The sequence below is a fragment of the Pinus tabuliformis genome, chromosome 5_2 (genome assembly GCF_031772625.1).
Source record: "Pinus tabuliformis cultivar Carrire ecotype Pingquan chromosome 5_2, CPIR1, whole genome shotgun sequence".
NCBI classification, from domain to species: Eukaryota; Viridiplantae; Streptophyta; class Pinopsida; order Pinales; family Pinaceae; genus Pinus; species Pinus tabuliformis.
In genome coordinates, this window is record NC_142306.1 from 392,337,883 (window position 1) to 392,355,350 (window position 17,468).

A 17,468-nucleotide genomic window follows, 5' to 3' on the forward strand; every position below is an offset into this window, starting at 1 on the left:
GGCTGTAGAGTGAGCTTGGAATATTCATATTATTTTCATCCTCAACATTGAGGATTGTGTAAAGCTCAGTGGAAGATGCCCCTTGGAATGATGGACAAACATGGTCGTAACCATACTAGGCTGTAGAGTGAGCTTGGCATTTTCATATTATTTTCATCCTCAACATCGAGGATTGTGTAAAGCTCAGTGGAAGATGCCCCTTAGAATAGTTTTGATGCCCCCAAAATGACTTCCATTCTCAACCCCTCCCCATGACATTTGAACTTAAGACCTCGTAACAACTAAACCCCATACAAACCAACTACCCTACAACTTATCATGGATCAACCACAACAATACTTATTATAATAATTTAAAACCAATATTTCTAATTACTTTTCCATATTTATCTCATTTACAAACCCCTCAACCCCATCCCATTATTATTACAATAAACACAATAATATATCACCGAGGAAAGAGTTCAAAATTGCGAAAACAAAAAACGCACAACAACCTCTGGTCCCAACATGACAACATGAATGAAGTAGGCCTCTCAGGTTGGAGATGATTTAGGGGTTATTCCATGGCCTTCTCTCCCTTTGAAACCCCCCAACCATCCCTGTAATAATTTATTATATTATCTTTAACGATGCTACTTTTACTCTCAATCTTTAACAGCTACCGGCCTTCCCTCTTCAAAACCCTTATATAGAGTGTTTTCTCTCCATCGACCTCAAAAACCCTTATATAGAGAGTTTTCTCTCCGTCGACCTCTTTGCCCTTTGCCTTCGAAGCATTTTTGCACAGTTAAATCCTTTGTCCAAAATCCTCGGGGTTTCGCATTCGTGTCTGATATTGGGCGAGTTTCTGGCATATTTTGGATCCATCGATTTCATTCGAGCCCTCCTTCTGTGCACTATCTGGTATTGGGATGGCTGGAACTCAGGAGGATCCTGTTCTTACACGGGCAGTAGATGACGATTCGAGAGAGAACGAGGATGATGCCGGAAAGGAAGAGGACACTGGAGCTCAGGTTGCACCCATTGTTAAGCTTGAGGAGGTTACTGTCACCACGGGCGAAGAAGAGGAGGATGTCCTTCTTGACATGTAAATTTCTTGATCCATGGCTATTTCATGATTTTGTTTTCTCAGTTGAAAGTTGTTTTCATGGCCTCTTCGGTGGCCCTTTTCCTGTGCACATAAATGGGACCTTGACTATAAGGAAGATGCATTTGGGCAGTTATTTACTTCTAGTTTTTCTCCTTTTTAGTAAGATCTGTTTTTATCGGGTTCTCGATGTTTTGTTCGCCTGTTGATGATGATCGGATTTGTCATTTCAACGGGGTGCTGAAGAAACTCTATGGTAGATGCATTTAGCGGGCTATGGTTTGTTTTATCGGGTAATTAGGGTTTTGCTTTTCTGTGTATTTTGTGAGTTTCTTGTTGTTTTGATGTCCCATTGATATTTTGATCAGCATTTTTTGATCTCATTATGATCTGTAATAATTGTTTTCCTATGTTGATAGGCTGCCGATGAAGATTTTTTCGGGGATGCATTTGATGGTTTATTTGTTATCATTGGGGGTTTTGTATTTTGACGATTCTTTTTATATTTTGTTGAACTATAGGCCATCTGTTTTTCAATGTCTTTGAAGAATCTATGATGGTTTCTCTGTTATTCTGGTTTAGTGGGGGGTGTGATGGTCATTTGTTATTGTTAAGCATACGGGGTTTCGTATTTTTTGGTTTTTGGATTAGCCATTGAATACTGAATTGGGCCTATTTGATAATCTGTCTTTTGGTTATTGGCATTAGGGTGATTTGTCTTTTTATGTTGTGAGGTGGTATGATTCAGGCATATGTCTGTTTTGGTCTTCTGTCAACTGTTTTCGTTGACTTTCTATGATGTTTTGAACATGCTGTTGATCATTTCTGTACTTTATGGGGATGTATGGGATGAGCATTCTTTTGTTATTAAATAGTTGATGATTTGTATTCTTACATGTTTGATGTTATTATTGAGTTTTTTGTGGGATCCTTTTCGGTAATGTTAAGGAATATCTCCTGTGTTTTTAATAGGTCGTTGGTAATTTATCTTTGAATGCATTTGATATGGTGGGATATTGCGGACGTTACTTCTAATGGATGCCATGGGCTCTTAAAATGATCCTAATGCAGTTTCATTGTTTATTAATATTCCCATTCTTTTTTATATGTTTGACCCTGCAGGAAGGCGAAGCTGTACAGGTTTGACAAGGATGGGAATCAATGGAAGGAGCGTGGTGTAGGAACAGTAAAGTTTCTTAAGCACAAGGATACTACAAAGGTTCGGCTGGTCATGAGGCAATCCAAGACATTGAAAATATGTGCAAACCATTTAAGTATGTAAATTTGTTTGTTTGTTTTTTTTTTGTGTAATTTCCCCCCTGAGATTGTAATAGCTTATCTTACGTCCAAGTTTTAAGAGGCTTTCTGTGCCAAGAATTTGTGTTGATCCTTATTATCTGGATTATATTGTTTTTTTTTTTTTTTGCCTTGCAGTTCATTCCCCAATGTCACTTCAGGAGCACGCAGGTAGTGATAAAACTTGGGTCTGGCATGCAACTGATTTCTCAGATGGGGAACTGAAGGAAGAACTCTTCTGCATTCGTCTTGGCTCTGTAGACAGTGAGCACTGTTCTTAGACTCTTCTAATCCTTGTTATGATCTTTTCTTTCTGTCTTGTATTTTTCTTTGATAAAATCAATGTTTGAGTACCTATATTCTTGGATCATTTCATTGAAGGGTTGATTTTGCATATGTTCTTAGGATGCTTTTGTGCAGATTATAGTGGGTTGGTAAGGGATCCCCCTCCCCAAACACCCTATCAGCATAGTTAAGACTTGAGTTTAGGGTGGCTTTAATTATCTCTGGTAATAGCAAATGATACGGAGGATTGTGCATAACCCACCCCCTTTTTGATTCCAATAAGCAGAGGTGGTCACTATGGTAATCCGATTTCAATTTGTAGTTAGAAAATGGGGTCACAACTTTCCATATTTTTTGTTTTGTTTTGTCTTTTTACATCAAACAATAGTATATTTATTAGAACCATAGTCAACTAAACAAACAGGAAACAATTTATTTGACAGGTGGAAGAAGTGATAGGCTTAGAGCAATTGAATTGTAGGCCATGCTTCTTGACAAATTGATGAACAGATGTCTCCTTACTTGAGATTTAGGTTGGCACCATGGCACCTTCCTGTCCATCATTATACACTAATCTTGTCATTATCTTCTTCACTGTGAATGACTGGCCTGTTCCCTGCAAATAGATCTGGGCATAGAGGAGCCAATCTAAGAACAGTAATCTCTAGCACAAGACAATATTAATGATCTAAATACCTAATCCTGAAGCTTGAGTTTGATTTTTCTCTACTGGTTCTGAATCTCTGATTGAGAATCTCCCACTCGTCATTATCAAACCTTCTCCTTCATCATTGGCATCAGCTGCACTGCTGAGGTACTTTGGTTGGTTGTCATTGGACTTGAGAGCTTGAAGTTTCAAATGATTATAGTAACAGACAGCCAGAAAAGCCAGTCCACACCCACTCAAGTTTATGACTGTAACCTTTTCATTTATTACAGACAAAGATTATGTTATGAGCAGCCAGTCCTTGACAAGACCAGCAACATTCATAGTCAAGGCTGAAGTCTTTCCTATCAGAAGAAACACTGCAAGATTAAGAGCCAAGGCACAAGCAGAAATGTCATGTAATCCAAATCAAAGGAAGAGACCCTGATTATCAGAAATGGGTATTCTACTAAGGCCCAGGGGGTGCTAAGAAAAACAAGGCAACAAGGAGCAACAAAGATGTGATGGGATTCAACTTAATCCCTTTTGATGTTCGTGGAATTTGTATGAGAACCAATTGGGTAGTCTCACATGCAACTGCACTTAACTGGAGAATCACCTCCCATGCATTCATCTTGGCCTCCCCATAAGCTGAAATAGTAACTCCAATGGATATGGCCAACATATTGGCCTCGGGCTCACCATTATAAGCTTCTTTCTTCAGGGAAACCACAATCAAATACACAGCAATGGGAATTAGAGCTTTCAGCATTTGAAATAATGATACTGAGAGGAAAACATAGGCAGAATTTGAAAACCAGAGACCCAAAGAATACACTTATCAATACTATGGGTTCAACGAGCTTGAAGACTCTTACAATAGCAACAGCCAGTGTTGAGTAGAAGCCCATGTGAATCATGGTGGGACTGATCACACTAAAGTTGTCAAGCAATGGCAACTCCAATGGATATGGCTAACATATTGGCCATGGCCTCCCCTTTATAAGATTCTTTCTTCAGGGGAACTGCAATCAAATGCATATCAAATGGGCACAAGAGCTTTCAACATTTGAAATATCGATACTTTGAGAGACATGCACCAAGGGCTGCATCATTTAGGATTTGTACTCAGTTTAGGTGTCATATTCAAGGGGAAGTTGTTATTCTTTCCACCACTTCATAGATTGTTAGAGTGATGAAACAAAAGAGGCTCCCTCTTGAGGCTAGATTATGTCATTCATATCAGCTGTGTTGTTGATGTCCTAGCCAGGTCTTGCCAAAACTCTGTTGAGGTTCAAAATTTATTATAAACTGAAATGTCTTCACAAGAATTGACCTCATAAAATGCCATAATCACAAGATATGCCATACATGGCTGTGATTATGGCTCGCAAGACCCTTAGACTTTGAGCAATGAGGCTCGCAACATCACTTATGATTATGCACTCTACAATTCTGTGACTAGCTGAATGTCAAGCAATTGAACCGTGATTTAAATCCTATTTTGTCAGCAATAAGTACTATACTTTGTCTTTATTTAGTATAGAGAACCAAACACTTATTCTGCTCATCTATAGAAGGGACAATGGTTGTTTGCCTATGAGGTATAAGGAAATCCTATCAGATGTTTTGTATTTTCGTATGGAATTGAATCATACTCCTGCACACTATAACATTCATATATATCAACCTGTAGAGGCTTTAATAACACCTGGTATTCTGGTTAGTGATTTTATTGGACCTCATGTGCATATCCTACATGCACAGGATGGACTATTCATATGTTACAGGGTATTATTCTTATTATTTAGGGTGCACATCTTCAGGTGCTCAAGAACGATTACTAGAACAGTCAGTTAATTCTGCAATTTAAAGGATGAAAAAGGAGGTTATAGGAGTCTAGTTTTGGTTCTCATCCACAATGTCACACTAGTCTGTCTGGGCATGGTTCTCATGGTTTAATAGTGACTTGAGGAGTCATAATACCACAGATCACTAAACACGAATAGCTAAGGTAGCCCAAGGACAATAGCCATCTTTACACATTAATTAACGGGTCTTACATTAATTATCCTAGGGGGTTTTAATACTTCCAAATGCTTAAAAAACAGTTAGCAGAGCATTCACATTACACATTCTAGCAATCTTTTCTATAAACCAACCAAATGCAGTCAGGAGAGCCCTCCTTTTAAACTATACAACCTTATTGTTAGTATGATCAACCTTATTTTAATATATAGTGTGACAAACCGTATGTGACAGGCAGGTGGAAAACTTTTCTCGCAATTGACTAAGCGACGTCCTGCGAGCCAGACTTGAGACGGAAACCGTCGTCAGAAGTATATGCTTGGCTCTTTTCCAAACAAATGAAGGGTCAATGAGGTTTTGTGTAATCACTTCTGGTATCGTATTGGGTTAACCCACCCCCTTTTTGATTCCAATAAGCAGAGGTGGTCACTATGGTAATCTGATTTCAATTTGTAGTTAGAAAATGGGGTCACAACTTTCCACATTTTTTGTTTTGTTTTGTCTATTTACATCAAACAATAGTATATTTATTAGAACCATAGTCAACTAAACAAACAGGAAACAATTTATTTGACAGGTGGAAGAAGTGATAGGCTTAGAGCAATTGAATTGTAGGCCATGCTTCTTGACAAATTGATGAACAGATGTCTCCTTACTTGAGATTTAGGTTGGCACCATGGCACCATCCTGTCCATCATTATACACTAATCTTGTCATTATCTTCTTCACTGTGAATGACTGGCCTGTTCCCTGCAAATAGCACCAATTCACTCTCTACCCATAGCTTGTAGTTGGGAACATCTACCTAGGACAATATCAAATTCACTCTCTACCCATAGCTATGGGTAGAGACCACATCGCTAGACAAAAGCAACAATTGTAATACAAATGTATGTGGTGTTTCTATTTGAGATAACAAAACACTAGAGAATCCCAAGAGTTTTCAATCAAGCCAACTCAAATCATTAGTAGGAGATTCATCCTCCAAGACCCAATGAAAGACTAGATGAACCTTATCAAATAAAATTGGATCTAGATCCTTTGCCTGCAATTGTTTTGTGAGCACCCAAATGTTGTAGTTGATGAAGACCAACTTCCCCAGTTGCTCATGCTCCAACATACTGCACTTTTTGCTCATATCCCTGTGCAAAACCCATTTTTTATAACAAACAACAAACCCCTTCAACGTCATTTGCATATAGGATTTTATATCAGCTGGGGAGAGAACTATGTTTTTGTCTTTTATAACAATCTCAAGATCACTCTCCATGAATTCAAAGACAATATGTAAATTCTGTTTGTGTGGATATGCATCTATTAGTTGAATTATACTTGGATGCGAAAGCTCCTTCAATAATTTGATTTCTCTTAAAGCAGTTACATTAACACCTTCTTTGGCTTTACCCAGATGGATTTTCTTTACTGCCACAGTTTTGTTTGTCACAATCTTTCAAAACAGTTTTAATCCAGAACTGGTTGTCTTTTTTTCTAGTTCTTGATATTTGTATGGGTTCCATAGGGTGGCAAGGCCTCTTGAGTCCCCTCTTGCACTGACTATTGCACCTTTGCTGCTGGCCCAACAAATTTGCTTGGCTTTTTCAAATTCATTTGCATCCATCTTTGTTTCATGAAGGAATAAAATGCCTGCTTTCTCAGTCCTTATTATATCCTTTACTGCCAGGGTTTTGATGGTGTTCCCCAAACCTCTTATATTCGAAGAAATTATTTTCATTGAGAGGTGCGCAGAGATGCTTCCTTCTCCTTGTCCCTGTATTTCATTGATTCCTTTCTGGCATTCTGCTGGTTTTTTGTGTTGCTGTTCTAATGTTTTCTGCTTGCCTAATATTTTCTCAATGGCAGTGGCGTCATCTCTTTTCTCCTTGTGAGGTTTTCTTCCCATTTTTTTGAATCCCTTTTCAACATGCTCAAGATGTTCCCCATCAACCCAGGAGTCTGATTTCTTCTACTTGCAGGAGGCGTTGATGTTCCTATTAGGATGAGGAACAGGAGACCCTTCGTTGTTAAGAGGTTCAACTAGCGAGGTCTTCTCAATGAGAGATGAGTTAGCAGGGTCATGGGGTGAGGGGGCTGTGTTGTCCACTGAAGGTTTTTCTTTTTTATTGGAGAGGAAGATATGACAGGAGAGGTGTAAAGACTAACTAAATCAGCAGGAGGGTCATCTGCTTCAGGGCAAACAGATTCTGTTGTTTGGTTACCATGTCAGGAAGGGTAGTGAAAGGGTCAAAAGGGTTAGAAGGAGTGGTAGTTACAACCTCTTTCCTGAACGAAGATCCAGCTTTGACATGCCTTGCACATGTTTTCTTAGGGACATGACATTCTCCCGAGGGACTTACAACAGAGGTTTTGGACTTGCAATCATTGGCAAAGCGACCATATTCGTGACAAAGCTTGCACTTGTAATGGATCTGTTGATAATCTAGAGTCTGCTCATGGATTCAGTCTCCATTTTTGAGGATTATTTTCTCTGGAAGAGCTTGTTCTAGATCAACTTCAACACAAATACAAGGACAAACATATTGTTTATGCTTCAGTTCAGAACTATCTAGAAACTTTCCAAGAGAGTTTCCTATGTAGATGGGGTTGTCAGTCTCCCAGCAAGGAAGAGGAAGACAAGGAAGTCAAACCCAGATAGGGTAAGGGTTGTGACTTGAATTTTTTCTGAAGGAAGCTCCGTGGTAGGAGCATTATCAGCTTTCTTTACAAATTTTGAGGAGAGGGAGGAACTGGTTTTGACTTTTTACCCCAACCACTTATTAAGGTGCTGAAAGCTGAGTCTGCTTGGAAACCTCCAGAACCCGATGATATTTCTTCTAACGTTGTTGGGTTATTCGATTGTGTATCTCGTACAAAGCGAGGAAGACAAGATTCGATTTTTTGAAGTGCGGGAGCAGTTGCAGAGCCCTTGGAGACAAAGCTTGAAAAAATTGAAATAGAGGCCTATGTAGATAGTTGATCATTGAAATTTCTTAGTTTTATTGGCCGATCAGATGATTTGGCAGTGGACTGGATCTGTTTTTCCTTGTATTGTTGGTGAGATTTGTATATCTGGGAGAAGTGGTTGCTGATTTGGTGATTCAAGAAGAAATTGATAGATTTCTGAGTGTTTTGCCACAGAGATTGGGTAGATTAATCAGAAATCCATATTCATGTGTTTCACTGTTGATTTTGTGTAGATTTATCAAAATCTGTGGGATTTTTGACTGTTTAAGAGCAGATTTTTGGAAATGTTTGTGTTTTGTTCTTGTTTGAGGGCAATTTTTTCACAAATCTATGTGATACGTGGCTGCCTACTGGTGTTGAGAGCCCATATACAATGGTTTGTCCTCAAGATTGTAGAGTGAGGGAGGGAGGAAAGTCTATTTTGAATTTTCAGCATTTTACTATGTTTCAGTGTCTATTTCTGCATTTATGACCTGTATCACTGGCCTTTTTACCCAACATCATGTTGTAAGGTAGCCATGGAATTTTTGGCAAATGCTACATGCATGTGTAAGCAACATATGTTTGTCATATTTGAGTAGAGGTGCTTGGTTGATATTGTCCTAGGTAGATGTTCCCAACTGCAAATAGCACCAATTCCATTTCCTGAGGCATCACATTCCAAAATAAAGGTTTTTGTGAATTTTGGCATAGCTAAGGCCAGTGCTTGGCACATTACCTCTTTAAGATGTTCAAAGGACTTCATTGCTTCTGGAGTCCATGAAAATGCATCTTTCTTTAATAATGTTGTTACAAGTGCTTCTATTCTCCCATAATTCTTAACAAACCTGCAATAATACCCTGTCAACCCGAGAAATTCTCGAAAGCTTGAGTTTGATTTTTCTCTACTGATTCTGAATCTCTGATGGAGAATCTCCCACTCGTCATTATCAAACCTTCTCCTTCATCATTGGCATCAGCTGCACTGCTGAGGTACTTTGGTTGGTTGTCATTGGACTTGAGAGCTTGAAGTTTCAAATGATTATAGTAACAGACAGCCAGAAAAGCCAGTCCACACCCACTCAAGTTTATGACTGTAACCTTTTCATTTATTACAGACAAAGATTATGTTATGAGCAGCCAGTCCTTGACAAGACTAGCAACATTCATAGTCAAGGCTGAAGTCTTTCCTATCAGAAGAAACACTGCAAGATTAAGAGCCAAGGCACAAGCAGAAATGTCATGTAATCCAAATCAAAGGAAGAGACCCTGATTATCAGAAATGGGTATTCTACTAAGGCCCAGGGGGTGCTAAGAAAAACAAGGCAACAAGGAGCAACAAAGATGTGATGGGATTCAACTTAATCCCTTTTGATGTTCGTGGAATTTGTATGAGAACCAATTGGGTAGTCTCACATGCAACTGCACTTAACTGGAGAATCACCTCCCATGCATTCATCTTGGCCTCCCCATAAGCTGAAATAGTAACTCCAATGGATATGGCCAACATATTGGCCTCGGGCTCACCTTTATAAGCTTCTTTCTTCAGGGAAACCACAATCAAATACACAGCAATGGGAATTAGAGCTTTCAGCATTTGAAATAATGATACTGAGAGGAAAACATAGGCAGAATTTGAAAACCAGAGACCCAAAGAATACACTTATCAATACTATGGGTTCAACGAGCTTGAAGACTCTTACAATAGCAACAGCCAGTGTTGAGTAGAAGCCCATGTGAATCATGGTGGGACTGATCACACTAAAGTTGTCAAGCAATGGCAACTCCAATGGATATGGCTAACATATTGGCCATGGCCTCACCTTTATAAGATTCTTTCTTCAGGGGAACTGCAATCAAATGCATATCAAATGGGCACAAGAGCTTTCAACATTTGAAATATTGATACTTTGAGAGACATGCACCAAGGGCTGCATCATTTAGGATTTGTACTCAGTTTAGGTGTCATATTCAAGGGGAAGTTGTTATGCTTTCCACCACTTCATAGATTGTTAGAGTGATGAAACAAAAGAGGCTCCCTCTTGAGGCTAGATTATGTCATTCATATCAGCTGTGTTGTTGATGTCCTAGCTCAGCCAGGTCTTGCCAAAACTCTGTTGAGGTTCAAAATTTATTATAAACTGAAATGTCTTCACAAGAATTGACCTCATAAAATGCCATAATCACAAGATATGCCATACATGGCTGTGATTATGGCTCCCAAGACCCTTAGACTTTGAGCAATGAGGCTCGCAACATCACTTATGATTATGCACTCTACAATTCTGTGACTAGCTGAATGTCAAGCAATTGAACCGCGATTTAAATCCTATTTTGTCAGCAATAAGTACTATACTTTGTCTTTATTTAGTGTAGAGAACCAAGCACTTATTCTGCTCATCTATAGAAGGGACAATGGTTGTTTGCCTATGAGGTATAAGGAAATCCTATCAGATGTTTTGTATTTTCGTATGGAATTGAATCATACTCCTGCACACTGTAACATTCATATATATCAACCTGTAGAGGCTTTAATAACACCTGGTATTCTGGTTAGTGATTTTATTGGACCTCATGTGCATATCCTACATGCACAGGATGGACTATTCATATGTTACAGGGTATTATTCTTATTATTTAGGGTGCACATCTTCAGGTGCTCAAGAACGATTACTAGAACAGTCAGTTAATTCTGCAATTTAAAGGATGAAAAAGGAGGTTATAGGAGTCTAGTTTTGGTTCTCATCCACAATGTCACACTAGTCTGCCTGGGCATGGTTCTCATGGTTTAATAGTGACTTGAGGAGTCATAATACCACAGATCACTAAACACGAACAGCTAAGGTAGCCCAAGGACAATAGCCATCTTTACACATTAATTAACAGGTCTTACATTAATTATCCTAGGGGGTTTTAATACTTCCAAATGCTTAAAAAACAGTTAGCAGAGCATTCACATTACACATTCCAGCAATCTTTTCTATAAACCAACCAAATGCAGTCAGGAGAGCCCTCCTTTTAAACTATACAACCTTATTGTTAGTATGATCAACCTTATTTTAATATATAGTGTGACAAACCGTATGTGACAGGCAGGTGGAAAACTTTTCTCGCAATTGACTAAGCGACGTCCTGCGAGCCAGACTTGAGACGGAAACCCTTGTCAGAAGTATATGCTTGGCTCTTTTCCAAACAAATGAAGAGTCAATGAGGTTTTGTGTAATCACTTCTGGTATCGTATTGGGTTATTGTTAGAAGCGATAATTGGATTCAGATTCTCATCGAGTGAGTTGTTCTGCTTTCTCAATTTGAGAGGGTTTGTTTGGAGGGAAAAACGAAAGAGGACATACAAGAATAGTGAGGGGAAAGATGCAGAGGAAGAGGATTGAGAACATCGCCAGCAGGCAGGCTACATTTTCCAAACGTAGGTGGATTGCTGAAGAAAGCTTATGAGCTCTCGGTGCTCTGCACTGCAAAAGTTGAACTTGTGATTTTCTCCCCAGCAGGAAAGCTCTATGAACTGTTTTTTAGTGCAAATCCTACTATTTTGATTCTAATAATCATGGCTATGCAAACCTCATGAGATTCTTACTAATAACCCCGGTGGTGCAAGCCCTAGTAAGCTCGATGTTGAAAAACTTAGTGTAAAACCTCCAAATCGCTGGTTTTGTTGTAGTGCTTATTGGAGAGTATATAAAAAATTTCACACCTTTTTATGAGATATGGGAGGAAAACATGTTAAATATTTTTAATAAATATAAAATTTCCAAAATGATGCTAGTTACGTGTGATTCTTTTTTCATTGTTTGTGATTATGAAAAATGAAACTCAATGTTTTTTCATTAGTGCACACATATTTCATTATATAATTGCATATAGAAAAATCATTCCAGAGCCGATAACAATAAAAGTGAAGAATTTATGGTCTAACGTTATATTTAAGGGAGATGTTTAAGGATGACGTTTGAATTTTGTTTTTCATTTTAAGACATTTGGAGCAAATATTAGGAAGGACTTTGAGAAAGGATTGTCCTTGATTTTCGAAAATGGAGTTGTTCCTTTCCAGCCATATGCCCCAAGTGACCATCAAAGGGAGAGCTCATATGTTTTTTGGATGTTTTCTTTATAGCCATTTTTTTACACATATCCATAGAGTCCCCATGCCATTGATGTGAATTACTTGTTCGGTTTTTTTTAACCAAAATTTTTAACCAAACAAGAAAAATTAAAAAAATGCCTCAAGATCAAAGACTGAAACAAAGACCTATTGACATACCTTTTAAAGTATGGAAAGAACTTGTAAAATCATATGAGAAGTTGGATGCACAAAGAAAAGTCGGCAATGAGAGCATTCAGGTATTGAATTTTTCATTAAACATTATTTAGAATGTATTAATACTTATAAGTATCTTAGACATGTATTTGTGTGAAAATAAATTGAATTGGTTTATGTTTAAGGACAAGGCATCCAAGGCGAGGTTAACCAAGACAAAAGTCACTCATCGTAGTGGCCAGAAAGGTTTAAAAGCACTGATAACAACCTTTGTAAGTATATTAAACATGTGATATTTTTTTAATAAATTTTGTACTAGAAGAAAGTCATTGTTATCTAATTTCTCCCTATTTACTGATTGATAGGAACTAAAATATGGAAGACCTCCAAATCATTTGGAAAAGGAGGTGCTGCAACAAAAGAGATGGGTTGAATTTCTTGTTTGGATGGACTCTATGGTATGTAATCTTAGTTGGATTTCCAATATACTTTTAAACCATATTTTCATTTTATTTTTTAGTACTATTAGATATTATATCTTACCTCATTTTATGGTTAACATTGTATAACAAAAACATGTGTTGTGTTATGTAATTAATACTAACATGTAATATTGATTTTTTTTGTCAGAATGCTATAGGTAATGATTGCCAAGACGATGATCCAAATTATGTTCAACATATATCAGGAGATGATGAGGATGAGGATGAGGATGATGGTGGTGAAGGAGGAGATGATGATGATAGTTGCGGTGTTGGTGATGATGTGGATCAGAGTAATGAGGATGGTCAATATGATCATGAGGATGATCTTGGTGGTGGTAGCTAGGCATGCACATGCATTGTTTTTTATGAAGAAATTATTGTGTAGAATGACATTGCTATGTTTAGATGGGTGTTGTGAATTTACCCTATATCAATGAGACATTTTGATTTTGTAATCATACGATGAGTTTGATTTATGTATGTTGTTAATTTATCGTAGAATAACGATATTCATGAAATATTTTGATTTGTTAATCATATTTGAATTTTACTTGTTTTGATTAAAAATAATACTGATTTTATTAGTATTATGTTGCTATTTTATACATGTTTTGAAAATTGTTAATGACACATTGTTATTTTTTTGGATGGATGTTGTCAATTTCTCTTAAATTTCTTTACAAATGATTTTGAATTGTGATATCTGCTTTAATGATATTTAGAAACTATCATATATTTCACTATGAATCTATAAAGGGGGTCATATATGTAAAGAAAAATATACTCTATATAAGAAGTCAAATGCGGATGTAACCATGGATGCAAAATTGAAAGTAAAATTGGATGTTAAACTAGGAATTAATACAAAATGCAAACAATTGACATACAAAGTGTTTTAAATTAGAAGTGAAAAATTGTGCAATAGTTGACACAAAGAAGGGAACAAAACATGGCATACAAAAGGATATCAAATTGGGAAAAAACAAGGACACATAAATGGGCACCAAATTAGATGCAAAAAAAGACAACAACTACATGTAAAATAAGATGCAAAGTTGAGCGTTAAAAAGAAGCAAAAAACGTTACAAATTAATATGCCAAATGATGATGCAAATAATGGTGTAAATTTGGGATGCAAACTTGGGTGCAAAAAAGGAAAAAAAAAAGATGTAAGAAAAGACATAAAACAAGATGCAAAATGGGGCTGAAAAAAGGTGAAACCAAGGATGTCATATTGGATGTAAAAAATTATTCCTAATCACATGCAAATTTAGGCTCGAACTCAGAAACAAAATTATATGCAAATGTGGACACAAAATGAGGCAAAAAAAGATGCAAATTTGGATGGTGAAAACGATGTAAAACTAGACACCAAAAAAATGCAAAATTGGATGAAAAAGTCGGTGTAAATAATGGTGCAACATTCGACACAAGTAGACACAAAAAAATGGTGCAAAAAGGGGCATAAAATAGCTTAAAATTGGATGCAAAACTTGGTGCAAAAACAAATACAAAAGTAGACGTAAAAAATGGCTCTAAATTGAATGTACCATTAGACACAAAATAAGATGCAAAGGTGGACACAACACATGACTCAACATAAGATGCAAATATAAATGCAAATTTGGATGCTCAAAATGATGTAACATTAGATGCAAGAGATGGTGTTAAAAATGATGCAAAATTGGATGAAACAAATGACGCAAAATATGGTGCAAAATGAGATGGGAAAAATGGAGACAAATCAAACGTAAATGTGGATGTAAAAAATGGTCCAAAAAAAGATGCAAAAATGGGCACAAAAATGGATGCAAAATTTGGTGCTAAATCAAATTCAACACATGGTGCAAAGATAGGCACCAAAGCTGGTGCAAAAATAGAAGCAAAAACTAGTGTAAGACTAGATACAAAACCTGGCGTAAGACTAGATACAAAACCTGGCGTAAGACTAGATGCAAAAACTGACACAAAATGGATGCATAAAAAGACGTTAAATTGGATTCAAAATACAGTGTAAACTTGATGCAAATGATGGTGCAAAAATGGAAGCAAAGAATGACACAAAATAGGAAGCAAAAGAGAATGAAAAATAGATGCAAAAAATGACACAAAACTAGAAGCAAAACCTGTCATAAAATAAGATGCAAACCTTGGTTCAAAATTTGACGCAAAAAATGATGCATAGTTTGGTGTAAAAAATGATGCAAAATCTAGCGTGAAAAAGAATGCAAAATCAGGTGCAAAAAAGGACGCTTTAAAAATTGTACAATAGAGCCAGATTTAGCGCCAGGTTGCTCATCACAATTACAAAAAAAATGCACTAAAATCTGGCGCTAAATCTGGCGCAAATCGCTGGTTTTGTTGTAGTGTATCCTCTGAAGAGCAACAAAAGTGGGTCACAAAGATGTTGGGTTATGACTTTGAAATCATCTACAAAAAAGGGAAGCAAAATGTGGTGGCAGATGCACTCTCAAGAAAGGATGAGGATGTGGAAGCATTGTTGTGCGCCATTTCTATTATCCAACCAGATTGGATAAACAAAGCAAGGGAGGAATGGAAGAATGACGAAGAAGTGTGGGAACTTATTCGAAAGTTACAACAAGATTCCAGTACGTCTGATACATTTAGTTGGAAAAATGATTCTTTATGGTACAAAGATCGCTTATACCTCTGTAAGAATTCCCAACTAAAACAAAAGATTCTTATGGAATTCACACTTCTCCCTTAGGAGGGCATTCAGGATTTTTAAAAACTTACCACAGGGTTAAGAAGGAATTTTTTTGAGATGGCCTTAAATCAGATATTCAAAAATTTGTGGCGGAATGTTTGGTTTGCCAACAAATAAAGTTGAAACAATTAAGACACCCGGTCTATTACAACCTTTATCCATTCCAAGCCAACGTTGGGAGGAGGTTTCAATGGATTTTATCACAGGTTTACCCAAGTCTAAGGGAAAGAGTTTCATCGTGGTGGTAGTTGATAGACTTACCAAGTATGCACACTTTTGTGCATTATCACATCCATTTAAAGCCAATACAGTTTCTACTGCATTTATGGAAGCAATTCAAAAGCTACATGGAAACCAAAAGATTATTGTAAGTGACAGAGATCCCATTTTCACTAGAAATTTTTGGATAGAATTATTTTCTTGTCTTGGTACTCAGTTAGCTCATAGCTCATCTTATCATCCTCAATCTAATGGGCAAACTGAGATAGTAAACAAATTTTTGGAAGGATATCGTTGTTGCTTTGTATGTGACAAACAGACACAATGGGTCAAATGGTTGCCTCTAGTTGAATGGTGGTATAACACTTCCTTCCATACAGCAACAAAAATCACCCCATTTATGGCACTTTATGGATATCAGCCACCATCCATCACATCATATTTAAGAGAAAATTCTAAGGTTCAAGCAGTGGAACATCACATCAAACATCAACAACAAGTCCTCCAACTCTTAAAGGATAACCTCGTGTTGGCACAGAATAGAATGAAACAACAGGCAGATCAACATCGCAACGAAAGAAGTTTTGATGTAGGTGATTGGGTATTCCTACGGCTACAACCATATAAGCAAATGTCCCTCAAGCAAGCTAAGACGGATAATAAATTATCACCAAAATATTATGGTCCGTACAAGGTGTTGCAAAAGATTGGTACTATGGCATACAAATTGGAGCTTCCTGAAGCTTCTCGATTGCATCCAGTTTTCCATGTTTCATGTTTAAAGAAGGTTATAGGTGATAAGAACCCAGTTCAAACAATATTGCCAGAACTTGACGAGGAAGGAAAATTTATATTGGAATCGGAAGCAGTCACAGAAACAAGAACTCGACAGCTACGAAATCGATCAATTTCAGAGTATCTTATCAAGTGGAAGAACTTATCCGCTAAAGATTCCACATGGGAGGATGATAATTTTATACAAAAGCATCCAGAACTACTCAAGCATTGAGGACAACACTTTTTTGAAGGAGAGGGGCATGTTGGGTCCCTATAATACTAGTGATTACCCCATTACTATTGTAGTTGCATCCCTTATTAATATTGTTGTGCCCCTATTATCCCCATATTGTTATTACTGTGCCCCATAGAATCCCTCTATTGTTATTTTTGTGGCTTTATATTATTATTGTTAGGTCGGCTGGGTTATATTGTGACTCCTTAGACCCCTATATATAGAAAGGAGGTTTTGTCATTTGAATCATCCAAGAATCATTCATTTATGTAATGTAAAGGAGGTTGCCCCCTCGAAGAGGCTAAATTCTAAGGCATTGATCTAACTTTTCTATCTTTTCTTGAGTTGGTTTCATAACAATGAAAGGACGAACTCATTGTTTTCATCCGCACCCAATTGGAACTCGTTCCGGGATGCCATCAAGGAGCAGTACTACCTTGTCGGAAGCTATGAGGATAAATACATAA

The 17,468-nt window shown here is 37.2% G+C and overlaps 1 protein-coding gene across 4 annotated transcripts; it reads left to right on the forward strand.

The window, feature by feature from the left end:
• Nucleotides 1-710: 710 nt before the first annotated feature.
• Nucleotides 711-13,476, forward strand: LOC149159160 (ran-binding protein 1 homolog c-like). Of its 4 annotated transcripts, none has more exons than XM_089436414.1 (5): nt 711-1,089; nt 2,212-2,363; nt 2,524-2,649; nt 12,923-13,015; nt 13,188-13,354. In XM_089436414.1, the coding sequence occupies exons 1-4, from the start codon at nt 914-916 to the stop codon at nt 12,988-12,990; spliced, it is 522 nt and encodes a 173-aa protein (XP_089292540.1). In that variant the 5' UTR covers nt 711-913; the 3' UTR covers nt 12,991-13,015; nt 13,188-13,354. The 4 variants fall into 4 exon arrangements, with proteins under 4 accessions (XP_089292540.1, XP_089292541.1, XP_089292543.1 ...); XM_089436415.1 differs by lacking the exon at nt 13,188-13,354 and adding an exon at nt 12,743-12,829 and having other exon boundaries at nt 712-1,089; nt 12,923-13,004; XM_089436417.1 differs by lacking the exon at nt 12,923-13,015 and having other exon boundaries at nt 712-1,089.
• The last annotated feature ends 3,992 nt before the right edge of the window (nt 13,477-17,468 follow it).